The sequence below is a fragment of the Zootermopsis nevadensis genome, unplaced genomic scaffold, assembly GCF_977971745.1.
Source record: "Zootermopsis nevadensis isolate Lab colony 2312 unplaced genomic scaffold, Znev_1.0 Znev_ptg000011l, whole genome shotgun sequence".
NCBI lineage: Eukaryota > Metazoa > Arthropoda > Insecta > Blattodea > Termopsidae > Zootermopsis > Zootermopsis nevadensis.
The window spans coordinates 18555581-18582313 of record NW_028259143.1 but is presented as its reverse complement, the minus strand read 5'-3'; the positions used below and the strand labels follow the sequence as shown (position 1 = coordinate 18582313).

Sequence of the window (26733 nt, the reverse complement as noted above, 5' to 3'; positions counted from 1 at the left end):
TCTACACTGAATACTCGGGGGTACAAGATCAGCAGAGGACGTACAAAACTGTGTTTGATGTTATATAATCTTCACAGTTGAAGAATCATCAGTAAATAAACCATCTTTAATGAACAGAACACTGAGCAGATGTAGACAACGGACAGAGGCACAGAGTACAAATCAGTAATTCGTATATAAACTTACTGAAAGTAAAAATATTAAATGTAAGATGCATTAAATACGTAACTTCTTGACACACGTATGATAATTAAGTGATGGTCCCTCTGAAAATGTGTAAAAGCAAAGTAAAGCTGTCCCACTATGCACCATGTAGGCGCTTGGGGAGGGGGAAAAGGTATAGCTCCTCTCTTTCTTGACCCTTGGGCTTTGGATGGACTCACCCTCATAAAACTGAGCTCCTTCTTCCAGAAAGTGGTGATGTCGCATGTTGAGGTCATCCCCCCCGGGTCTATGCAGCTGAGGGATCAGGTTCAACCACAGAGACATCTTGTGGCCACGGTAGTGGTTCCTCATCTCTGGCCGCAAGCCTGTAGCAAGAGAGTCTTTTGTTATGACGCAATTATTTGACAACTGAACAGCTTTTAGAAAGGATTTTGTGCCTCTGTGAACAGATCAGACCTCTTGCAAGTGTCGCTGTTGACTGAAAAGTAATAATTTGCACAGGTCCTGCTTGCGTAGATCCATGGAAGAAATTGGACCTTACATGAAGACCGTGGAAAGTAAAACAAGGACAAATCTTACCAGAACTTGTTCTTTAGGCTTTGGGGCAAAAATGTAAATTATTTTAGCACTGATTAATGTTGTCTATATGAATTAATGTGTTGGTTACATTACATTACATCAGAGGTGCTTGCTGCCTCCATTTTTTCCAGACCACATGACACTGCAATCCGGTCGACTGATCTTCAAAATATCTGAATGCCGTGATTTGATACATTCTTCCGCATTTTTTCTGTGCGTTCCATCAATTAAAAATAGTCTCAAAATGAGGGACAGAATAATTAAGTAGTCACCCAATGCACAGACTTTCAACTCGTCATAAAATTCCGTGTTTTCATAAAACCCAAAAGATCATTACCATTTTTATGAGAGTCTGCCATCCTGATCCAGTTGAATCAAGTCCTCTCTTTCATCACCCACACCCTGTTTCTGATCATTTTAATATTATCTTCCCATTTCCAACTGTCTCCTCCCAACTACACTTATGTCTCCCATGTGACCATTATTTCTTCAGGTTTCATGACCAGAATTTTGCATAGATTTGTAATTTCCTCTCCGAATCTTTTATTGAAACACCATAAAGTATTACATGAAGTTCATTGCTACGTATTTTTCTCCATGATAGTTTGTTTTCAAACAGCGTCATCCTGCCTTCTTACTTCGTAGACAGACGCACGCTGTCCGCCTGCACGTCAGAATACAGCGCACTAACTCAAGGATGGTACTCGTATTCTGCGTTACCTAGTTCCAGATAGAGTTGGTTGATGGGGTCATACGTATCCCAGAAAGGGGCTGGCTTCATTTCCATCTCGCTGTCTTTGTGTGTGGTTTGTTGTCGGTCTGGAACTGCGCTGTTTGGGTCCCTGAAACATATCAAGAACTTTAAGCAAGGAGAAAATTCCACGGACTACTACGAATACTGAACACGTACATTATCAGTGTCGTTTAAATGATGACTTTTATTTATACAGAATCACAAGTCCAGAATTGCAGAACAGATTTTCATGAAATTTCATATTAGAAATTCTTTACAAAATTTGTTGACACATTCCAGTATCGGTTAAAATTGGACAATAATGCCGTAAAGCGCTTAGCGCACACTGCACCAAGTTTAACCAGAATACATTCAAAAGTTCTGAAGCTGCATAATGGAAAGAATTCTGAATCGCAATTTCTGTGTGTAAAAGTGAATAAAACACAATCAATTTTTGGTTGCTTACGTCTGCCGTCATCATCTTGCGGTTAATGATTGGCAATGGAACCACCAGTGGCAACTGACAGAAAAACTTACCAGGGTCTTTGCCCGTTCTAAAGTATGAAGCGGAATTTTACTGAAGGGCAGAAATAATCGGAAACGTTGCCCGCCATTATAATGAAAACAAAACAACAGAAATTCGACCAATGAACACGAAGCTCCGAAAACAAGTCATTGCGACTCCTTTTTTTCAAATGCTTCAACCTAAGAGGAATTGTGAAACGCCAACTTTACAATTTAGTTGTGGTATTAAATTCTGCACATTAGTTGCGTGTGTACAGATTCCAATACTGTTCAATGCGCCAGATATAATCTTAAAGTTCCGCATCATAAGATCGTATGTAATTGTTAACACATAAAAAACTCATACAAAATTTAATGTGTCTAAGTAAAACGGTTTTCACATCAAAGCGAAGAAGCCAAAGAAAGATTTCAGTGGTCATGACAGGAAATTATAAAGTACAAGTAGGCGTGGCCTCTCATGATATGATGGTTACGCCGAGGTCGATGGAAATTCACTCACTGGTTTCGATATCACTAAGATTCGACAGACACGTGGACATGGCGACGCCATTTGCCTGTATTTCTTTATGAAACGAAGGAAGTAACCTATAAAGGTACACAAAGTATATGAACCCTTTTCTGGCAAAGTTGGCGAGGTAGCGTATAAACAGACGGGAGACGGAGCCATCCTGATGAGTGTAGTTGTGCGGGAAGAAGGGTTGACCGCCGACGAGCGGCAGGCCCAGTACATAAGGCACGTCTTCTCCCCTCACACTCCCCAGTCGCTGCAAACACAAAGAAGAGTACTGCAGGTACGCAGACACACGTGCGTTCCGAACGAGTTCTTGTGATTTTTCCTGTCACACTGAGCTTACAGCTAATTTTTGCAGATAAAAGTGAATCGTTTCAGACAAAACCTGTTAGTCACGCTACAGAATCGACACTGCGGCAACAGAAATTATATTTCCCTGTATTTCATTAACAACTGGTACACTATTGTACCTGAACCCAAAGGTTCAATGACACAAACACCAAAGTCTGCGATCATCTGGCATCAAATGGAATGTGACGATGGCCACATGCAGTACGTCAGGAAATGATTCGGAAGGAAGCAGTTGTAGCCTATTCAAAGGTACTATTATGGAATCTGAATAGAATTTTTACAGAAAGCCGCAAAAACCTCATGATAGGTGTTAAAGCAGCGATATTCAAATTACACAACCTAAACATAGAAGACCGAGTCTTACCACTACACAGTAATGCTCGGTAGGATTTCTGTCAATTACTTCATAGGTGAGTAGAGTTAAGTCATCTGACAACACAGCCACAAGATCACACTCTGGCCCACAACGGCTCCAGCAACATATTATTACACAGCCTCTAGGACTCATCGAGTAGGACGCATGACGTCTATAAAAATCAATCCCACAATCTAAACGTACACAGCGATATATCCAAAATATTAAATTGAAAAATGCCTCGTGCAAAGAATGGGCATATTCAATCCAGTTTTAACCTTTGTTACTTTTAGTTTTAATTCAAAACAAATTATTTTATTTTATACCATTTTAATGTTCAGGCTGATTTAATCTTTACACCAGTTGGGAAAGAAAGAAAGAAACTGGCCTTAAGATGGTATTTTAATACTGAAAATTTTTGCAAAAGTAAATTTAAATTTAATGATTAAAAAGCATCATGAAGGATTTAACTGGTATAAATACTAAAAAGACACACTGAAATGCTCTCATATATGACAGTAAACAGTACAGCATTTCAAATCAACAATCACAACACGAGAAACTAACATAATTCTACTTCAGAAATTGTTATTAAACAGCAAACATCTGCTCATTCAGGCTACTTATGTAGCAGATGAGTGAAGTCAAAGGATGAAAGACTTAATTTCCTCACGCACAGTAGTTTTGCAACAAACTTGTGACATCTTAATTAACTTAATATTGAATGGACAAACTCTAATAAGTAAATTTAGAAGAGCACAGAATGCCTTATTGCCATGAAGACAATAGTTTCAGCAATGAATGCATTTAATTTCTGTCTCTAATCACTCAATAAAGCAGCGTGGTGAGGGATTTATACAGACCACATTATTAAGTAAATGTCCTAATTATTGAATGACAAACATTGGGAACATTTAACACATTAATAGATTTTTGGGATTCAAAGTTTAATGTGAGATTATATGTTGCTGTTACGAATTCATATGGTCACAGAAAAGTTTTTAAGAATATTATCTTTAAAGCAAATTTGTGTAATTAGAAATGTGAACCAGAAAATTTAATGATGATGTTCCATATAGCTGGCCTAAGTAATGTGCACATGATCACAGGATCAAATCCCATCCTGATCTTACTGTGATGTTACTTTGTGTTTTATTTATGTATGTACAGATGTAGGGGAAGTGGGGGATTCCTTTCATCTTACAGGAAAATTTAACTTTCTTGCTTTATAAACATTGTTTACAAAAACTAAAAGCTGAATCTTAGAGAGTAATTCATCATGAATACAACACACAGATAATTTTGTATTAATTTCTGCTGTACGTGATTTATTTTTCAAAAACAGAGAAAAAGAAAAATGTGACAGCTCTAATCGAATGGGAAATTCATAGCATGTTTCCAGATAAAATAAACTACAGAATCCGCTTAACAGATCATAATCCGGGGCTGAGAGAAGACTTCATGTCGTCACACTGCCTAGTATTTGGGCAAAGCCACACCATAAAGTGCCATTACCCCGGACGTGGTTAACAGCACATTATTTATTTCCGCCTGAACCCAATATGTTACAAGACTGCAGCTTCAGAAGAACAAACACGCAAATTTGTACTTTCAAATGTTATCGTTTGCTATAAGAAATAAGATAACTAACTTACACTTAGCGTGCAATCTGTTAACTTCAAAACTTTGAACAGACATGCCTACAGTGAGATTTTTCTTCGCCACAAACAAACAAACGCCAACCTACGCCGCCATAACAGCTCTAGACTGTTTGTCTATAGTCACCAGAGATGTCAGGGTAAACAGAGCGCGCTCAATTCAAATCGTTTGAAACATAATTAAGGTGGCTGCATTATTTTAGGGGCGCTCCCCCACCCCCAAAAGATTCTGTCTAATTTACATTTATTAGACATAAGAATATAATGTTCTGCACTATTGCTGCATCTACAACTGTTGACTTTTAACATTATGTGACATATTTTATAAGAAGAGTTATTAACTTCCTTCTTTCAAAATTCCATGTTCTTAGTCCAAAATTTGATATACATCCTTGGCAAGTTGTTAGTTGTAATATTCTTGTAGGCTTGCCATGTTGTTTTGCATTTTACAGAAAAAATTTATGTTAAAATCTTGGTATATTTTGAAGAGATATTACCATTTATTATTTCAAGAACTTACATCAACACTTTAGAAGCCGACTTCATTCGGAAATTCTGCATTTCGCCCACAGATTGTATTTATGGGTTTCACCTTATTCTCAGAATAAACACTAACTGGTCCCCTGAACAGCATTTACCGACTTTTAGTGGTGCTCTCACCTTACAAGTCTGAATGTGCCACGATATCAGCGATTGTAAGAAATGAGGGGCGTAGCCTCTAATGGCCATACCAAATTTTGTGATGACCAAAGAACAACACAAGAAGTCAGTGCATGGATTTCAAGAGCTCGCTCATGAACTGCACAACTAGAAAGACGAATTATTGCACAGAATTAAGTTGCCTTCTACTGTGATTCGTGCATGGACGGAAGAACCAACTGATTCTTAAGTTACTTAAGAACAATCACTCAACAGCATAATGTGAAATAAAGAAAGTGACTGATGAGCCAGCAGGAATTTTGAAGGAGGCGGCCATAACCTGTTTCAAGGTACAATCCAAAGTTCCCATTAAACAGCGGGAGTTTACGAAAAAGGGATGAGTTTGTAACAAAACCACACAAAAATCTCCTGTTGTGATCTAAGCTGCTTTGTATTTACATGAAATGCCAATTTCCTCCGTTTCAATCGTCAAGGCTCTGGTAGCAACAGTGGTCTAAACCAGACGACAGGCAAACAATTCCACTTATTGCAGTGGCAATGACGTTACCAAGCAGCTCCGTATTAATGTTACAGCGACAGTTTGGATTCATGCTGTGGTTTGAAACAAGAGGCGACGTTGTGCCACCCGCATCCACTACAAAAGCAAACTGAACGCTGCAGACAAGTCGTTAGCACACCTGGTTCACATTTAGGACTTCCCAGGCTAAAATATTGCCCCGGAGGTCTGCTATCCTTACTTAAGGCTTCTTTTTCAGAGAACAAAAAAGGAATGTCCTAAAACAGGCCACAACCCCTTCCTTATATACGTATTCCATTTCATAGGTGGCAGATAATTGTACTTAACCTATAAAGGCTAAGAAATATTCGCTAGAAACGGAAACTCCGACAACCTGTAAGAGGCAAGACGACGAGTTACCTGGGGGAAGTCCCTCTCGCCAGACTGGTGGTGGAAATGCAGGAAGTAGGTGCGACCCCCGCCGAGGGTGTGCAAGTACCCGACCTTTATGAGTGGCGCCACTGTGTGTCCGTCACTCAGAACGTCCAGCGTCGCGTCGCGCACACTGAGCGGGTTTTGAACGGGTCGTTCCCAGTCCGTGTATTCGTTTTTCAGGGTTGAGAAGATCTCGTTCAGATGGTAAATGTAAGCATTCCGGACGAACGTCCGCAGAATTCGATCTCTGCGGCTCTCGTCAAAACCAAACTCAAGGTCCTGTGCACTAAGGTCCAAGTACGACTCTGTGGTCGTCAAGCCAAACAGAAGGTCTCTGTGAGGGAAATCGGCCATCTCGAAGCTTATTCCTGCGGACCCTTGCTGTTCTTGTACGCCCACCCCCAGCAACAAACTGGAATCGGCGAATCCTCTCCCTGCACTTTCACTGGTGAGCACAGTACCGTCTACGAAGGGGGCAAAGCCTGGCAGGAAACGTGGAGGGTCAATCCGCACTGACAAAAGGTTAGACAGAGACTTCGTTCGCAGGCAAGGAGCTAGGTCGTCTTCCACCAGGTCCCCGTGGCAGCCGGTCTGCTCCGCTACCTTTCGTTTCACGGCCAGGGGATCTCGTTGCAACGCCCACGGACTCAGACCGGAGCCACTCAGCATCACGATGCGATGGACCAGTTCTGAAACACGGCGCCCCTCTGTTATCAGCGCCGGCAGAGGTGGGGGGGGGGACTGTCGCTCCTCTCGAATTAACACTTTCAGCGACCAAATAAAGCTCTGTGTAATTTAATCCATTGAAATAAAGTGTGAGGAGTATTTGAAAATTAAATTCAAAACCAAACAAATAAATAAATAAATACGCCGATCAATATTTAAGGCAATAACTGAGTAAACAGGGAATTCAGTCTGTAAGCAAAGAAATAAACAAACACGATTTTATCCAGTTACTCAGTGATAGCGAAATTTGGTATTGGTGTTGCGCCATTCGAGGTCACACGAGCCTTCGACTCTGTGAGAAAATCTTCATTCCGAAGTAATTCTTATTGAAAGTGGAAGTCGTTTTAGGATTTTGTATAGAGAATACCAGTAACAGATTAAATTAAGAAGGAAAATACTGTACAGTAAAAGTTAATTTGAGCAAAGTATTTCTCCTGTCGAAACTTATATTTATATTCACAAAACATCCCACTGCATTGCATCAGCAACCGTTTGTATTTGTAACTTGATTCTATAGGTCTATGACTTTCAACGGCTTCCCAAGCGTAGACATCTTGTTCGAATGTATCGATTCATTCACAGTTCATTTGCCGAAGTTAGAAAGAACTACACCCACGCCAATGATCGCAAATCGCACGAACTATCATCACACTCGGCTGTAAGAGAGTAAAGAATTATAACCTCTTCTTACCCACTCACTCTCTCTCTCTCTATGGTGCAGGAATTTCTTCGAAAAGTCGATTAGTATATACTCGATTTGTCAATGAATATGTCACGTTGTTTATGGAACCCGAAGGTTCATCGCCGTGTTTACAAAAGCCCGCCATCGGACTCTATCCTGAGCCAGCTGCATCCAGTTCGCTCCATCGATTCCTGTCTCCTTAAAGTCCATCTTAATGTTATCCTAGGTCTTCCCAGCGGTCTCCTCCCTTCAGGCCTCCCATCCTCCTCATTTTAATCGCCCTGACAATATCAGGAGAGGAGCACAGGCGGTGAAGTTCGTTATTATGCAATTTTCTCCATGATCCGTCCTCCTCCCTTTCAGGTCTTAATATCTCCCTCAAAACACTGTTCTCAAAGACCCTCAATCTATGTTCCTCCCTCAAAGTGAGAGACCAAGTTTCGCACCCATACAAAACAACAGGCAAGATTATTGTTTTGTATAATTTAATTTTCAGTTTTTTTATATGAGACGGGAGGACAAAAGATTTTGCACTGAATTACAGCAATCATTCCCCGAATTTAATCTGCTCTTGATTTATTCTATAAACTTACACATTACCTTCTAAATTTCAAAGGACTTACAGAAGTGATTCTTAACACTGAACCAGTTCCTGGTTAGTCGTCCATAAACTGAATGCAGTCGCTTCAAGAACACCCTCGAACATCTGGTTCAGCATTCTGCTCGGAGTGTAGCTACGTACAGATTATCTCGAAGTGTTCTCCGACTATGTCGACGGTATTCTTCAGGGTTTCTCGTCACGAAGACTGTACGTCCACACCAGCAAGCAAACACGAGTGACAAGCGCGCGCCTGCCTGGACGGCTATCTTCGATTACGACATGAACGCCCATCCCCAACGTCATTTATCTAAATTAAATCTGTAATGAAGTGCAGTTATGCTTCCGAAGACGGCGGAGTTAATTTCGGAGGAGTTTGTAGCAAGGATCACAGCAGTTCTGCGATCTTAAGGAACAGGTTTCACGGAATTAAAACTCGGCAGACAGACACGAAGCTTCTGGCAAGAAAAGATGCCGTACAGTCGAGACCATTTCAAATGTTACACTTTTCAGGTGTGAGTGTTAGTGGAAAACACCTTCAAGGGCCCGTCCATGTCTGAAGGGTTTTTCCTATGAGATACGCAGCCCGCATGAATTATCCACTGGTCATTTGTTTTTTTATTGTAATTAATATTTCTGTTGTAATTCTCTTGCTGTTGATACTCGTGTTTCTATTCTCACTTCTGTAGTTATTCTTAATCCTGATGCTCTTATTATTTTTGTAGTTCTTTTGTTATTCGTATTACTCCGAATTTTTTTAAAATTCCTATTGTCATTCCTATTGGTACTATTTGAGCCATCTTGCTTTGACTCCTTCCCCCCGGGTTTGCCAGGTTGGACTCCCATGGTCTTCTGCCATCTCAGAGCAGATCATCCAGGTCTGATGAGGACCGGAAGTGCGAAGAGAGGCTCCTACATCCACGGGGAGCTAGTCCTTTTCGGGGTCTTCGCCACCTGGAGACACCCCTAGGTAATGCCCAACGCCTAGTCCGAACCGGGACCCTTTCCAAGGATCTTCCTCGTCATAACGTCGTTGGAACACAATGTTCGCACGAACGCTTACTGAAAGTGTTCATTTATGTTTTCAAATACATGCTTCAGAATTTCTGGTGTATCCATAAATATTCTAAGTAACCAAAAGGAATCAAGTTATCGCTTGATGAGTCGATATAGGTCTGTCTGCATACCACAGAATTTCTGGCATCTTCGTCTAACTTCTGTGGACCCTCACAGTCTTTATACGATGCCGGAACTAGACGTGGTCTCCACAGAAAGCGAATGTTCGTCGAGGATAATTCCTTAAAATTCATACAGTTTACTGTGAATTATTCATAAAATATTACTAAATATCGTAATATCATGATCAAACTTGCAATATTTCAGCTGGTTTAACATAAATGTCAAAGTCTTAGTTAAATTTGAAGTAAATGTTTCGTCGCGTAATCGATTACGTTCATAAACATTGTTTTAACCCACGATCTTCCAAAATTTCTGTCAAACTTTTGTCTGGGACGGGCGGCTGTAATTTTGCCGTTCAGGACGAGATTTCGCACGTTTCCAGCTGAAGAGACTTTTTAATCAGCGTGCAACGAGCGGACAAAGCTTCAGCCGCGTGACCTTGAAACGCTTATTCTGACTAGATTCGTGGCAAAATGTTGGCTTAATGTAAATAGGATTGAAGTCTTGGTTTTTATTTCTGATTCTGAAGAATAATTTACGTCGAATGACTGCGATACTGAATGTGACTTTCCGGAATGAAGGCGAGGCGGGCTGCTTCCGATCCAGGGGTCAGTCGTCCTACCGCACAACAGATCACTGGGCATTCATCATTTTACCAATTTCAAATGATATTATTTTAAAGTAGGTTATTTTAAAGAATGTTGTGTTCTGTTTCACATTTGCTGGAAGTCATGTCTTTCAACACTAAATCATGGCTGGCCACTTTGAGAATCAGTTCGACTTCAACTGAAACATAAAGATTTCTCGTCAATTATTACAGTTCTAATTTCTCTTAAATTTTAAAACAGTAAACGTGAATACAAATAATTGATTATAGAAGTAATTATTTTCGATTCTGTAGGGTTCTGATAATGGTATAATACAGACTGCTGAGTGTTTTGATGTTTTCCATCGTCTGATGTAAAATTACACAACGTTTTGAAGATTGGATCTGTCCTCGTCTTTAGGTGCTAATCCCAGTCACTGGTACAATGATTGGGGTTAACTCACTCTAACGGACCCCATAGAGCACCTGAAGAGGAGACAGATCAAGGCCTCGAAAAGTTGTGTGATTTTACATCAGACTATGAACAAACTCTAAAAACCCAATCATCCAGGAGTAATTAGAAACTTTACAGATCTTCGTAACGGCTTTGGCACAAATGTAGTATCTTAATTAATCATCGAAAGATGACTGCTTTACTAAGGGAGGCACAGGAACCCAAAACTTGACATTTAACTCCATCTACGTAGAGTAATTGTGTGCGAGACATTTTAACTCGGCGCAGAACTGACACAAGTATTACACCTCTGGGCGCAGCTGTCTGTCAATAGCGCTTAATTAAGGACCACGTAAGTAGAAGTCTGGGCTGGTATAGCCGATAGCATTCTTGTACGTTCAACTGATCTATAAACCTGGGAAGGGTTCCAAGTCCCTTTATGCAGAATGGAGCGAGCGAATACATTGATACAGGAAGCTGATAAGCCAAACTGTACTCACATTATCGAATCTTTGATGGCTTTTTCCTGCTGTTAACTGCTGGAAAGTGATGGTCAGAGGGTAGCGAATCCTACGTCCCCAAGAAAAAGTACTGTCATACTCTACATATTTTACAGGGCTTCAGAACGGCTTGTGAGAGGTCAGCTTCACGCCCTGACCATTTTATTCCAAGGCATGAGCTCCAAATACCCATCGCATGGGTCACAGCGCCTGGCATCGAACTGTGTCCTACCTTTGGCGACAGGCGATACTGCGATGATGTTGGTGAGCACCGCGCCTGTTCCGTGCCCCAAGAGCGTGATTCGTTCGGGGTCGCCGCCGAAGGCCACGGCATTTTCTCGCAGCCAGTGCAGGCCCGCCACCAGGTCCATGAGCCCGAAGTTACCCTGTGCGCTGCCTCGCGCCCCGGTCTTCAAGAAACCTGCAGAGCACAAGCATCACTTTTGACGCTTTGAATGTCAGCTACGACGTCACAGGGTGTTCAGTGATCAGATGCTCCGAGTCTACACTGCTGACATTCGTTGCAGTTGACTCAGCTTGACACAACAACGCGCAAAATAATATTAAGAAGCATCGATGGAGCAGCGCCTGTCAAATACATACAACAACCCAGTAATTGTGGAATAAACAACCAGCAAATCGAGGAGGTTCTGTCTACGTAATCAGACAAGTCCTTTAGCCGAAACGGCGCCTTTAAGAAGAAAGACGTTCTGGTGCATATTAAGTTTTGAACCTAACAACAAACGTAACTAACTAGTGATTTTACCCGGAGAGAGAGTAAAGATTTGTCATTAATTATGCGACACTTACAGCGAGTTTGTCTTTGCGTGTCACGGAAATAAATTATGATAAACATAAATAAATCACGCTGTGTTATTTTATAATCCGCAGGCAATAAACTAATAAACTAGCCATTTCAAAGGCTCTGAGGGAACAAAGACATTTTTAATTCATAGTTACGAGAGATATAAAGATACAAGACGCTCAGAATCCACCCAACAGCGGCCGCTTCACGTTTCAAGATCTTATTAAACATTTTTAGAATACCCAAGCTTTCGAAGATCGAAGGGTAAAGCCACTCCCGCATCTAAGCACCATTCCACAGAGGCGTAGAAGGCGGATGGAGGTACAATATGAATTTCGCGCTCTGGTCACTTCGCTCTGCACAGAAGAACTTTCATCGCAGTGTGAGTGTGTGAAGTTTCTTAATGTGCAGTTTTGTTATTCATTAACATCCGCAGAAACTAACATATGCTTTAGTAATTATTAACTAATTAGGATTAGGTTTATTATTAATAATATTACATGGTTAATACGCAATCTTTTGTCTGTGTTTATGAAACACTTTCGTTTCCACATATTGTAAGTAGGTAGGTTAGTAGGTTCCACCTTAGGCCCTTCACTTTTATAATATGTATTACTGATATACGTGAATCCATTTATAATTCTCAATATCTTGTGTTTGCTGACGACTTAAAGATATGTCGTAGTATCAGGAATGTTGACGACAGTAAACGTTTGCAGCACGAATTGGTGTTTGGGTAATAGCATTGAAGGTAAAACTGTAATTATTTATTTTATTCGTAAGGGAAACATTAATTTACCTATTTTAATTATCTACAATTTATGGAACAATCTGGTATCACGTCCCCAGTGTGTTAATGAGAGCATTATTTTCACCAGCATACTAACTACAAATTCTCACAAGGTTTAAGAATGTGGGGTTTGATTTGGTACATCACACCTTCGGTCTCAACAATTCCTAGTATTTTGGTTTTGCACATTAAATGTCGTGAACTCAATGTTTCAAAAAGCTGATGTTGATTAGCTGAGCGACTTTCAGCTTCCCAAGAAGGTCTGCTCCGCGGAGTTACACAGTTAATTAGTTAGTTCATTTAACCCAATGTTGAAATGCAACCATAGACGGACAAAGGGGCCTACTATTGACTTATTTTACGGGATCCTAAGGCTTATCATCGCATTCACAACAGCTCGTCTCAGGGATAAATCCGAACAACAGCGTTCAAACCCTTTTTCCGCGAGATCAATCTTAATGTTATCCTCCTTTGCTTCAGGTTTTCCGGCTACAATTCTGATCTTCTACCTGTCCCACGAAGCTCATTCTACTTGGTTGATGCCACTCACACCAGCCAAGTCTGAAGCCATTGTTCCTCCTTTCTCTCATCGCCCATTTCCTGTTGGCCAACCACAATGGGCGAGTGATTGATGAGCCAACTTGAAACTTATCCTGTACTCCATCACGACTTTGTTGATGTAAGCGTCACGTTAAGCCTGGAACTGTCCTCGTGGAGACTCCAGACTGCTGCTTACTTCCGTGAATTTATTTTATGGATGTGAATATTCACTAATCAACGTTTTCCCCTTATTTGTTTACCTTACATTCATGTTTAGTGGTGGACAAGGCACTCAATATTTTCTAATATTCTTCGTCTATACCTGACAACGCTTGCTGGTGGCTACCGCCATCGCCACAATCACACATTCGCTTGTAACCAACCAGTACAGTGTTCTATGAAATCCTTTAAAAGGTTATTCTACTAATCCGCAAGCATCCAACTACGGCACACAAAAGTTCGTCCCAGTAACGAAAAAGTCGGGGCATTAGACCCCGATCTGAGCCACTTTAGTCTAGATCTCATATTTATAATTTATGCTTCTGTTATCTCGGCTCTACAAAACTGTTTCCGCACGGACTGCGCGGAGTCTGAATCGGCGTCCCACAAAAGGGGCCACCGCCTTCAGTGTTGATCGACCCGGTCTTCGAAACACTGACTCTGAGTCTCTACTAAGCAGCAGCTCGTCGTTCTAAGTTCCAAGCAAACATTCAACTCCCGCTCAAATGGTGTTTAGACGAGGCCCGGTCAATTAATCCCCTCTCTCACAGCGACTATAATCCGTCATGGGCGCGGAAGAAGCCAACGAATTATCGTGTACGCTTGAAGGCGCTGCCAGACGCGGTTCTGGTCCACAAAAGGACGCGGAGCCGCCCGAACCACTCCGGACGAGGGAAAAAGCTTCACTTCCGGACTGCGCTCAATTCCTGTAGAACACACGTCCGATCCAGAGGAAGATAGTCAGTTCAGCTTTCGATTTCAGACGCGTAAGCAACTGAGTATGAGTCGAAAAAATGCTACGGTGTTTTCTAAATGAGGTCTTTTGCGTTCTGCAGAACTTGTTGGTCCTTATGTAAGCACAAATGTAGGCTACATAAATTCTAACATCGCACAAAGTCACAAATTTAGCTCCTGTTATTCAATTAAATACGCTATTTCCATGGCGTAGTACTTGTTACGCTTACAATCGCTTGCTTTCAATAAATTCTCTGTATTTTATGGAGACCTAAGGTTCATTAGCGTCTTCACAAGAGTCCGCCAGATAAATCTGCCTACCTCGTGACACGCTATTTTTCGTAATGTACTTCTAAATATTATTCTCCCATCTGCGCCCAGATCTGACAAGTGGGATCTTCTATTTATATTTTCAAGCCACGAGTTTATGCGCATTTCACACGTTCCCCGACCATCTCATCCATTCGGCGTAGTCGCCAAAAATTTAGATTTGCACTTTGTGTAAAACCGGTTTTATGTCGAACCAGATATGAAGTAGAATGAAATCCACTTGACAATCTTCACAGAAGACTCCCAATATCAGACTTAATCGAAGTGGGTTCAGTTTATTTGGAAATGAAAAATGGGAGTGAGCGGGACGACGTACGTGGTCTTCTTCAGGCACTTCGTTACAAGAGAATTCTTGGTCCTGAGAGAGGGAGTTCGTACAGAAATAAGAAAATCGGCCACCTTTTTGCCCCACATTCAGGCAGACGGAGCTCCGTTGACGAAGACTCTGGGTCTTTAAGGGGCACAAATTTTCTAGATACGTTCAGAAACGTTGCTCTTACGTTCAAGAAAATTCATTTCCTGATCGTTACATGTACTTAAATGACCTTGAGAAGAACGCGCGTTGTCAGAAGTAAATTTATCTATAAACAGACTGCGAGAGGAGTGCAAAGAAAATCAAGTGGTATACATAGTCACCATTAACGTCTAAGAGATTAAATTCACTTTCCTTTAACGACGCTAAATAATACCTTCTTCCATGTTGGTTGCCTCTTCAACCGGATGTTTACAAAGGAGTGATCGTGAAGCGACTTACGAGATCCGGTTGGGACAAAGAAGGAATTGGTGTTGTGCTGCATATTAAGCCTATCCGAGAGCTTCTCTATAATTCTGAGGCTCAGGAGAACTGCCTCAGTGCTTGTAACCACATCACAATTGTGTTAATTAGCTCAGCGACTGATGACACAGTACCAGCTGTACCAACTCACTAGACATCAATTCGGTTTTCATCTAAGTTACCAAAATTCCACTGCCAGATCAAAGTAAAAAATAAATAAAAATATAACGAGAGCTCAAAACATAAATATGAAGGAATATTAAAAACAAATAAACCTCTTTCTAGAACACAGCCCAATAAGGGCGGGTTTTGATCTTCTACAGACGACCATAGACGAATGAGCAAGGTTGCGTAGTGAAGTTTCTGTGTTAAACCTAGTGATCACTATCAATGAGGCGAAGCCCCTCGACAGAATCCGATTTTAGACATTGAGGTCTCTCCCTGCAACACTGCAAATGCTGGTAAATGCAATTAAATTAATCTCGATCAGATCGATATAACACACGCAGGTCACGTCATGTTGTGGCCTATAACTTTTCTACAACTATAGGCTTATGGAAAATGCAATAAAATCTAATCAGGGGGGCTCAATTGATGTTAAAAACGCAGTTGCCTCCACCAACAGTCAGGCTGAGGTGCAGTATTACGGAAAACAAAATCTTATGGATAGTTATCACAACCATAAAGGGCTCCACTCTCTCGTTCATGTCTATTATGTGTCTATAAAGAAATTAACAATTCGATTAAGCAAATTGTTTTCCACTAACGACTCAGTAATTGCTCAGTCATCTTGGATGACGACCTGAGTTTACAATGTTGTGTGCCGAAACATTAGCGATTAAACCAATGGAAAGGCATAATCTGTTTAACATCAACTGGCCGTACGACCCGATGGAATGAGTAGTAGAATTATTTCCTGTGTCAAATTAATTAGTCCTTGCTCATAAATGTCTAATTGCATTCCGAACATGGCTCTTCAGTGCAAGCACGGAGCCACTGTTCACTCGGTTGTGGTTAATCCACTCTTCAAGCACGTATCGATTAATTTAATCCGTTCCATGATATGCACCAGAAATGCCATTTAGAGTAATTGGCTCTTTTGTTCTGAGTTTATTTAGTGTGCGTCATTGACAGTGAAAGAAACACATCTCACAATCTCTGAACAGCGCTGATTGTGTGTGGCTGTCAGCAACGGCGTCGAGGCATTTTTGAACGAGCTTCTCTAAGCCTGGGAATACTCCTCACAAAATGTGGAAATGACTTATTTCTTAACAACACCTTGACCTATTTTCCTGCGCTCTGTTAGTGAAAAACTGTGCGAAATAACAGATTAATTACAAAAAGATCACAAATTTTGTGAAAATGTTCTTTGTTAGTCTGAATGCAGTGGCGCGAAGAATTTCTGTGACGTTAAAAAATTCCAGGCATTTGTCGCAGCTGATTGAATCCAATGCCGATGTCGGGCGTCGAATTTCCATAATCGCATAAAATAGATGGCGCCTGTATGTTTATAGGAATTCTTTTTAGTGATTTTAAAAGCAGAACATGGACCTTACATTTAGAGAAAGTAATTATCTGGTTAACATATCACCGATGCAAACATAAGAATTGAACGAAACCTCTCGATTGTGCCAGTACAAGTTAACAGGCAGCTGATAGTCTCTAACATTATTCCGATTAACATCAGACTAAATACTGGAAGATGCCGGAGTTATAGGAATTTCTCTGTCTTTGTCACAAGTTTTGACTTAACATTGCTTCACTGCCAGTATTAGCCCACTTAAGGTTTTAATTCTGTGCTATATTTATTGACGGAAAATTTGCCTACGTTTTTGGAATTGCTGCACAGTTATAAAAGCAAAATAATTTTCAAAAACATTTATTTCATGAGACATGAGGCACGCATCTGTCCGCGTCGTCGGGGATTCATCTTTCACGCCGCCAAGGAAACCACGGGGAGGTCCCGAAGGATGACGGCAACGCGGAGGCCATTTGCCCAAGACAACTCTCACGTCAGTGGCGCCAATTACAAGTTTCGGGATCACAAACGGTCCCATAACTACTCACGATTCTTGCGAGAGCACAGACAGAAGAAACGAGCCAGAATTGTTAGGAACGGCGTTTGCTGTCTCAAATTCACGTTCTTCGTAGGCATGAAAGAGGCTGCATATATAGAACACAGTTTACGATTCATCGGACCAAAGGAATTTCTCTATGTGGAATCTGACGCTAACAAAGGGAGGGATATTCAGTTGCAAGCATCGATTGTTTCCGGGCGGGGGGGGGGGGGGGGACCGGAGTTCCGATCGAAAGACTGTTTTATGTTGTAGCTTAGTAAGTCTGGGCGATTGTATTCAACAGTTTTTATATATGGAGTCGGGGTAGTTCAGTCAGTATAGACTGTACGACAGGGGTTCGATACCCGACGGGGGCAGAGGATTTTTCTTCTAGCCTCTGCGTCCAGACCGGCTCTGAGCCCCACCCAATGGGCACTGGGGTCATTTCCCGTGGGTAAAGCACGGCCGGGGCGTGAAGCTGACCACTCACCTCCATCTAGTGCCGAGGTTAAGAATGTACCTCCGCTCCCCCCAAACACACACACGCGCAAAGTCACCTGCTTTACGATTAACACAAATGACTATTAGAGCATTTATAGAATTAATCATCTTAGCAAATGAAATCCAAATTTAACTTCAGACCTAAGCCGTTTGCTAAACATAGCCGAATAGTAATAATGGCGCACGTGGAATTTGCGCAGTTTGATTTGGACAGTCTGAGACTGAAACCATCAGACGTCGATGCAATGCCCAGGATCAGAAGAATTGCAGTCGCTCGCATGTTTTAAACATGGAAACCGAGTGCCATCCCATTTCCAGTTAAATGAAGAGGACAATAGGATAACGGATTGGGCAGTTTGCAATTCCTCCGCACAGATGTCAACAAAACAAAGCTTTTAAGGTGTACTCGTTGGAGCACAGTGACATCAATCACATTCACACCAAATCACGCGTGTCACTGTTGCACTAACGTGGTACGAGGTCACTGATGCGAAAGTGTGGGTTCAAACACGGCGTGTGTTCAGAAACAATCAAGTTGCCTACCCCGCAGGAAGAACGCGAAGGCACAGTTCATTCTTCTTTCGTGTCAGAGAGTGAAAAAACACCTAATAAATATATTTGGAACTCCATCAAGACCTTCTTATGCCTGTCCGTGCGTCCTCCACTCTATTCAATGAAGGACGTCGACTTAAGCAATTGATCACCAGGAAACAGCAAGGAATTGCAAGTCACCGAATTTTAACAATTTCTAACTTTTACTTTTGTTACATTTTTACGCTCTTTTATTTATGCTGATGATCGTTCGCGTCAGTAATGCCAACATGGCCGATGTCACTCAACACGGGATTCAGAGACGTCTTTGAAAGAGAACTTACAGCTTTATGTACCGGAGGATCACTGAAAATTCCATTACTGTTTGTTTTTGCAAGTGGGGGGGGGGGGGGGGGGTTCTGAGGCCGATGAATCGGCCCGACCCACAGCGCACAGGTTTGCTTCACGGCTGCAGACACAGAGCAACAGAAAAAGTTTTCGAGGTTAATAGAAAAAGGCAATATTAGATGATAAACGTAAATATAAGAACAAAGTTGCAGAGAACAGTAAATTATACACCCCTGTGAATTTTACATTTCGGGCAAACGTGAAACAAAATCACGTGTTGTGTATTCAGGGGCAAGTGTCCGACTCAATCCGCCTCCGGCTCGAGGTTCTACTTGTTACGAAATTAATCGACCAAATGAGTAATCGTCGATCAACAAATTAATAAATCATTCCCGTCGACTGTTCGATTGATCTCGACAGTCCAGCAAAACGCGCGCCTGCGCGACTCTGAACAATTTTCGTGGTCGAACTCACCAAGAACGCCGAGCCTGAAGTTGATAGTGACGACCACGACGTGTCCGTAGCTCGCCAAGACGCCGCCGTCGTACGGGTTCCCAGAATTCCACTCGTAAGATTCCCCATGGACGTAAACGATGACTGGCAGGGGACCCGGGGGCTCATCTGCAACAAGAGGTCTTGGGTTACGTCGGCGTGATCAAGGTGAGGTTTTCCATGAAATAAAAGCTTTAACACAATTTTGCTGAGAAGCGGAATATGGAGTATCCGATTACAACACGAGGCCGGAACAGAACCACGTAACATGGATGCAGACCCACATTTCTACAAAAACGGACCTAGTCCATAGAAGAACTTAAAGCGTGAGAACTGCTAAAACCTCAGGGTTACATTCGGTTACTTCAGAAATGCACTGCGTCACTCGAATGACTGGCGGCTGGGATTTTAATTTCATCATTAAATAAATATTTATTGAACGCGTATTCAACAAGGCGTCCATTGCCCCGCGTAAGTTCTCATGGCGTTTTCTTTGCAAGGGCACAAGCAAGAATCAGTTTTTATACTGTCAAAAGAACGCAAAAACCTGATGAAGGGAGAAGAGAGGGGGAGACAGAGAAAACTGCGCAATGAATAATTTCACATTTTACTATATTTTACACAAAAATATTTTGTGATGAGGAGGCCATGGAGGATAAGATAGCTGAGGCCTGTGTGACGTAGGAAATGTGTATAAGATTTTTGTCGGAACACCCTGAAGAGAAGAGACCGCAGTGGAACACGGGAGAAGGGAGTACGATGATATAAATTCAGATAAATCTGAAGGCGTGGCCTGGATTCACACGATTCACGAAATGAACCAGCGAACTTGCGGGGAATTTCACGACTGACTTTGACTCGCTCCTCAATAAAGAACATTCTCTTCGGAGTTTGTTAATACTCACGAAAACAGCTTCTGTAATTGTACATTTTTGTAAGTAAATAAAATTGCTGGAAAGTAATGAGACATTTTATTTCCGGTGTGTCTTTCTAGATCGTTGTTATGCAATCTCACAGAGTTACTCCGCGGTGCAGACGCTTCCATCAAACGTTACGCAGCTTCATGACTCCGCGACGACAAAACTGCGAGTCTTGTTGACGGAAACAGATTCTCGTCCGCTGGCTTTACGTCGTCGTCCGACAAGAAGTTCTTCTCCAGTTTCGGAAAGTGAGAGAAGCGAGATGGAGCCTTTGTTCCGCTCACGTGATGTCTCGCTTTGTCGTGGTACAGATGACATTCTGCACGTCGGCACAAAATCTTCAGTTCAGGAACGCAAAGATTCCTCTTGATCATTTAAAAAAATTATTTCGGTGATCCTAGTAGCTTGCTGTTGATAGTTTCACACTAAGCTGATAGGAATTCGGCCTGGCGTGTCCCAGGTTTAATTCGCAGTCACACGCAGTCCAACGTAGGAAGCACTGATGGGGTACAAAATAGTCAAAATGAAAAACCTTCATTCACCTAACAATCTCGATTTGCTGAACAAACTCTGCAATAAACGAGACTGGAAACGTTTACTCCTCGGAGTGAACTGCAATTGCAAAGATTCTCTTCAGGCCTCGTAGTGGGTAGTGACGTCAGCAGATTATCTCGTTAATAAACACGGCTCAAAGAAATGTGGACGTATGCCACTTTTGCTAGAAAGAAATGACAATTGAAACAATTGAAGGTGCGGCCATTGTGTGTGTCTTGTAGTGCTTTGTCGCAGAATGATGTGGGATGAGGTATGTTCCTCCATTTCAAAAGGAAGGGAAGGGGTCGGTGTGCTCCTGTGTAGGAGGACATTCGTGATGGCCGCATTGAGCTGAAACACGCAGTTCAACAAGTGAAACTAGTGAAAGGTGCGTGTGTAATGATCAAGATCCAAGCCTTGGAGCGCATGGCTAATGTGATCCTGCGGTTTATGAATTATATGTAACACAGAGAACCGAACGAAACTAATGATTTACTGTAAATATATTAATCTGATTCTGGGTACGTTTGTGCGCTGAAACTCGTTTGAAGACTAGTCGTTTTCTCGTTGTTTGTGCTTATGTGTGAAAGTGATGGCTGTCTTGTAGGTTGTAGCACCGCGCAGTCTGGCAGAGTTTTACCAACGTTTCAGAGGTCCTTGCTGCTTCCATCATCAGGGAGATCATCACCCTGATGACGGAGTACTCAGAAGACAGTCTCTTCGTATTCAGCGCAGTGAGAATCTCAGATGCTGCTTAGGCTTCTGGATGTTAGAAAATTCGTCGGGCTATCAGCCGTGGTTTTATGGTAAAATTTAGGAGATTGTTCAGAGCCACCATCATCAAGTATTAATCAGTTCTAGATTAATATATTGCAGTTACAGGCCGTGAGAAGTTTAAATCTTGTTCATCTCTCAAGTTTATTTCCGCCTGGATTGTGCTTATAAGGTACAGGATCTATTTTTGACTGATAACGGCAAAGTATATTTTGCTATGTTCGGGAATAATCTTATATTTCAGTGGTTATGCGCTTTAAGTCTGCACGTGCTTATGCTGGGTTCCTCTAGCGAAGACGTAATGAAATTTGCTTAGCCTAACTTTGTGAAAGAGAACAGGGTATAAGCTAATAGAATTCATTACGGATCCCAGCGTACTGAGGCTCCATTAGACGGAGTGTTGTTACGGCTTTAAGAAACAGAATCTTCTCAGAGCAAATACTCAGGAGAACATCAGCCCTGTGATAAGTTTAATGAGCAGAAGTCTGGAACAAACATGCATTTGTGTCTTACAAGACAACTGATAAACAAATACTGTCTTATGGTTTGCAAGGAACTTGTACTGACACGGGAAAACGAGGTTTCCTTCATTTATCTGCAGGACATTGTTTATTCCTTGCCTTTACAAAATCCTTTACTGACTTTGCGTATTTACTCTGATTTATACGGAGACAGAAACGTCTGATTGTTTCCAAGTTGAGGACATAAAATCAAAGAACCCCCTTTCAGTACAGAAACTCAGGCTAAAGAATAAATCTATCCGAATTCGCTTAAATATTTACTTTTTAAATTAAACATTTTCTTTATAGATTACTTTTAAGGTTAAAGGTGATTATAAACAGAGAGACCCGAAGGTGATTAACATAAGCAACTGCAATCTGTGTGAAAAGCCAACTTCCTATCAATGGTTGAAAAAAAGAATTGGAATCAGAAAGCAAAATATTTAGTGGGAACACGAGTTCAGAATCAAGATTTTTCCAATTTGAAGGAAGTGAGGTTTTACTAATTTTTACGGAGTCGCATTGAATATTTTTCGACATTAAATTTAAACCAGCCAGGATTGTGTCCTTCCAAGCTTTGTACAGTACGATGATCCACACAGTAGCAATTTACTATCACAAGCCAACTTATTTTCTTTCATATTACACAACGGACCAAATGTGCAGAACCATGATGGACCGTGACTTTGCTCTTTTCCGTCCAGCGCAGTACGTCCCTTCCGTCAACATCATTTCATTCACCAAAGTTTGTTTCAAGTGCCACTTTCCAGAACAAATGACAGCACGTATTTAATTCTTATAGCTTTTTCCTCTACGTCTCCGACACTGTCAGAAAATATTAAAATTCCAACAAATCAACCCGTTGATTGGTTTATCTTTCTGTAAAATTGACAAAAGGGGCCGAGATCGGTGCACACAGAGTTGCAGAAGAGAATAACTACGCTCTCCACTTGCCTCGTGCACATAAGCGGTTTTCATTTGTTTAGTTTATTTTCAGGGCAGAAAACTGCTTAGTAGCTAGCTCATAACGTAGGGGCCGATTAGGTCACAGTCTGATTCCTCTTAAGCGCTGCTAAGCAGGACGGTGGCATCAGCAGAATCCTAGGGACTACGAGTTCTTCTGCAGGCCCGCACAGCGTCTGCACGTTTCTTCTCATTAAGTTCGTACACCGGCTCAATGCGGATTCCGCGAAATATGAACGGATGTTTCAGCTCTAAGCACCTAATGTTAGCACAACCGGAGGTGTCTGCTGTACGTCGTTGTTTACAGCGTGGATTCTAACTCCATTCCAAATCGCGATTCGCTTCCGGTGTCACACATCAGAATCCTTTCAATCAAGCTCAACACGTTTATATTACGACAATTCCACCGCAAGCGAGGACGTTCCTCTTACGTACTGACTAAACATTGCACCGCGTCGTGGAATTAATGTGGCAGTTTATTTCAGGCTCTGTAAAGTGACACTGCATCAACTACAAGTGCTCTTCAGGAAAGACAAGTTATTAGCAGCAATGCGGAATACAAGCGACAGCATCGAGATTCTTGTTCCGATTACAGCGCAAGTGGATTCCTCCCCGAAGGGGAGTTGTAACGCGACGTATGCAATTTGCGTTAATTCAGAAACAGCATTGTCTGGGCTGTAACGCTCTGTGACAGTCGGAGGTTAGTCGGGGAGGAGAGGAGGAGGTAAACAACGACTGTGGCAATGGCGGGCCTCATTCTTCTTTCAGGATCTCACACAAAAGCACAGTCGACCCAACCCAAGACAAACTTTTAATCCGGAAGTCTGCAATACAAAAAGCAAATTAGCGACCTCAGGGAGTGTTTAACAAATGAGACGCGTACCGTTTCGTTTGAGATAGCACATTAAGGGCAAAGGAATTAACAACGCGGAGACACACAGACTTTGAAATATCTTCTCGATGTACCAGCATCCTTTCCTGCTGTAGTTGTCAGAATGTCCTGAGTTCCACTCTCAGCAAGTCCTCAAACTTTGCTGATTCGTTCGCAGGAAAGCGCCTATTAGCTCGCTCTCTCTCTCTCTCTCTCTCTCTCTCTCTCTCTCTCCGCATGTAATGCGACTGAACAGATAATCGTTATATCATTCATAATGAGGAGTTTCGCTGTAGTTTGTCGACACGTCCCTACTTTGATTAACAACAGATTTCATTAACACTAGCATCCTTTTACAACGCATGGTTTTTGCTCTAGCTCAAGGTCAAACGGTTAAGAGTCAATTGTGACCGATAATTAACGCCACATCCTCTTAAATCCATCATTTAAATCATATCTTCCTACACAGACAACGAAATTGATGCAAACATCGTTAATGATGTTACAACAAGCTGACGTTGAATCCAACCGGATTTGAGGAATGGATTGCTCTTAACGTAGAAGTACCCAAATCCTATTATTACAGATTCCAGGAGGTTCTGTATGAAGAACGCCCCCAAAATAAGGCCCTCCCAGTCACAAAGCAAAAAACACAAACGCTTTAGAATGCTTTGAGCTTGTTTGGAATCTGCAGTTCTGACGTGCAGGGATGACTATGGCCGTCGATGACACTGGAATGCTCGAAGTAAGTCCCTGTTTCCTTAAGCCCGTGCAGTGGTTGCTCAGTATGGTACTTAAACCCCCGGTTACGTCCGGGCCAGAATATTAGGCTTCGACATTTGAATTTAGAGAACATCGATTTGGCATTTTAATCGTTTATTTAAAACCACGTTGTCCCGAATCACTAATTATTCTTATCACGTGTATCTGTCAGATCTTCTGTTTTGTCTTGAAATTATAAATCCAAACTGCAGACGCCTTGAATGGCAACTATTCAATTTCAGCATTTCACGCTTAGAAAACTAACTGCACTCCTTTTGTTGTACCGAATATGAATGAAGTATGAACAAACCAAATAATATAAATAAAAGCTCACAAATAAATAAATAAATTACGTTCTACGGCCACGAAAGCCATCGAGGACATGGCGGATCGAAACCTGGGCGCCCTAGCCGTAGGAAAACATGTCACCAACTGATCTGCGGCTAACAAGTGTTTCTACTCTTCTCAGGCTTTTGAACGTAAAGCGAAAAAAGTGTATTAAGAAGAAATTGTGTGTCGACGTTTCGTACTTAGGCAAGGGAGTCAGAGGAGGACGCACTCCGACGCTGCAGAATCCGAGACGAATCGAAAGATTTCAGTCGACTGGGTCTGCCTGTCAGGGTGTAATTCGCCGGTGAACTTTCAAACGCAAATAAAAAGAGCACACAGAGTGACCATCGAAGTTTACGAAAAAGTCTCCGAGTCTCCGTTACATAAGTCAACCGTACTGATTTTCATCTCAAATAAAAAATCCGAAGTAACAAATCAAACCCACGATAAAGTCAATTAAAGACAGATTAAGACAGAAGTTTCCCTGAAACATTATCTACGATCTCCGAGTCCATGCAGAGACGAATGAGTTCCATGGTTGAATCTTTGAGACTTTTGAGATCTTATTAATGATGCCAGGTATCGAAAATAATCCTTTTAACGGCTAACACAGTAATTCGTATTTTGTGTAAATAACTGACATACTTAAAAAAAAAACAAGAATGAATTTGAAGCATTTGATTTTGCAAACAGAATTGTCTACATTCACATTGAAACACAGAACCTTTAAATACGAATGTGTAACAAGACTGAGGAAAATCGTGAACCCTCTTTGATTGCACTGAACATTTATTCGAACTACTAATACATATTCTGCACAGTAAATATGGGACGATAATTTATAAAATTATTGTAGCACAATATAATGCCGTTACAGACGGACGTACTGTACGAAGTCAGACAATAAAATGGCTTCGTCTGAAATGATGTCAGTTAATGCTAATAAAAAGAGTGATCTGTATTCTTATTTCCGATAAATACGAGGCTGTCATATTGAACGCAGCCAAATCCACACTGACGTAATCAGGCCACTTAAGTGAAGCTCGATGCATCTGTGGATAGTTTCCACTTAGAATCGAGTTCAGCCACCAAAAAATACCGTCTTTTCGCTTCGTTGCGACGGGTCCATCCAATTGGGCGAGGAATCGGTCACTGTTTGCACGTATTAGATACGAGACGAGTGCATCTTGGTGGAAAGCTCTGCTTGTTCTGCTGACATTGTTATATTTCCTCCGCAGGGTTGTCACTTCCAGCTGGCACCGCGCTACCACGCACGGCCGCCGTCCTGATATGGACGGAGTGTCTACTTTTTCCTGGTGGAGTCAACAGATTGCTACTGTTTTTCTCAGCACGCGCTCCGGTGGCTGTGACAAGAGAGCTCCACGTCCACACGGTTCGATACATTTTTATTATGTATCTGAGCAGCTGTGATTTTACGAACCTGCGATTTCCCTGGACTGGAATCACGTTTATTGTAACCGGAAGTTGGGAAGGAGTGCCCCTCTAATGATTGCACCTCTACTATGAACAAAAATGTGAAACTATTCCTTCCTAGGCCTTTCTTTCAAGTTGTACTGTCGACGAAGTGTAAATTCGTGTTTTTTTTTTTTGGGGGGGGGGGGGGGGGGGTTGATGAAAATTTTGGTTGTATAGTTGGACGATGGAGGATGACGACCTTAAACAAGGAAAGAAGGTGAAGTTTCAGGAATTAAAACGAGAAGCTGAGAATAGGGAAAACTGGCGAACTGTTTTTGGGCAAAAGA

At 41.7% G+C, this 26733-nt stretch overlaps 1 protein-coding gene across 1 annotated transcript in view; it reads right to left on the bottom strand.

Moving 5' to 3' along the window:
- Positions 1 to 26733, bottom strand: part of Nlg2 (Neuroligin 2) — a 127988-nt gene that overhangs the window by 1033 nt on the left and 100222 nt on the right. The window contains exons 3-8 of the mRNA XM_022072495.2: positions 19299 to 19445; positions 11426 to 11614; positions 6454 to 7157; positions 2615 to 2766; positions 1465 to 1586; positions 384 to 530 (exon numbers count right to left, since the gene is read on the bottom strand). Of these exons, the coding sequence (XP_021928187.1) occupies positions 384 to 530; positions 1465 to 1586; positions 2615 to 2766; positions 6454 to 7157; positions 11426 to 11614; positions 19299 to 19445 (1461 nt within the window). The remainder of the gene's footprint in view (positions 1 to 383; positions 531 to 1464; positions 1587 to 2614; positions 2767 to 6453; positions 7158 to 11425; positions 11615 to 19298; positions 19446 to 26733) is intronic.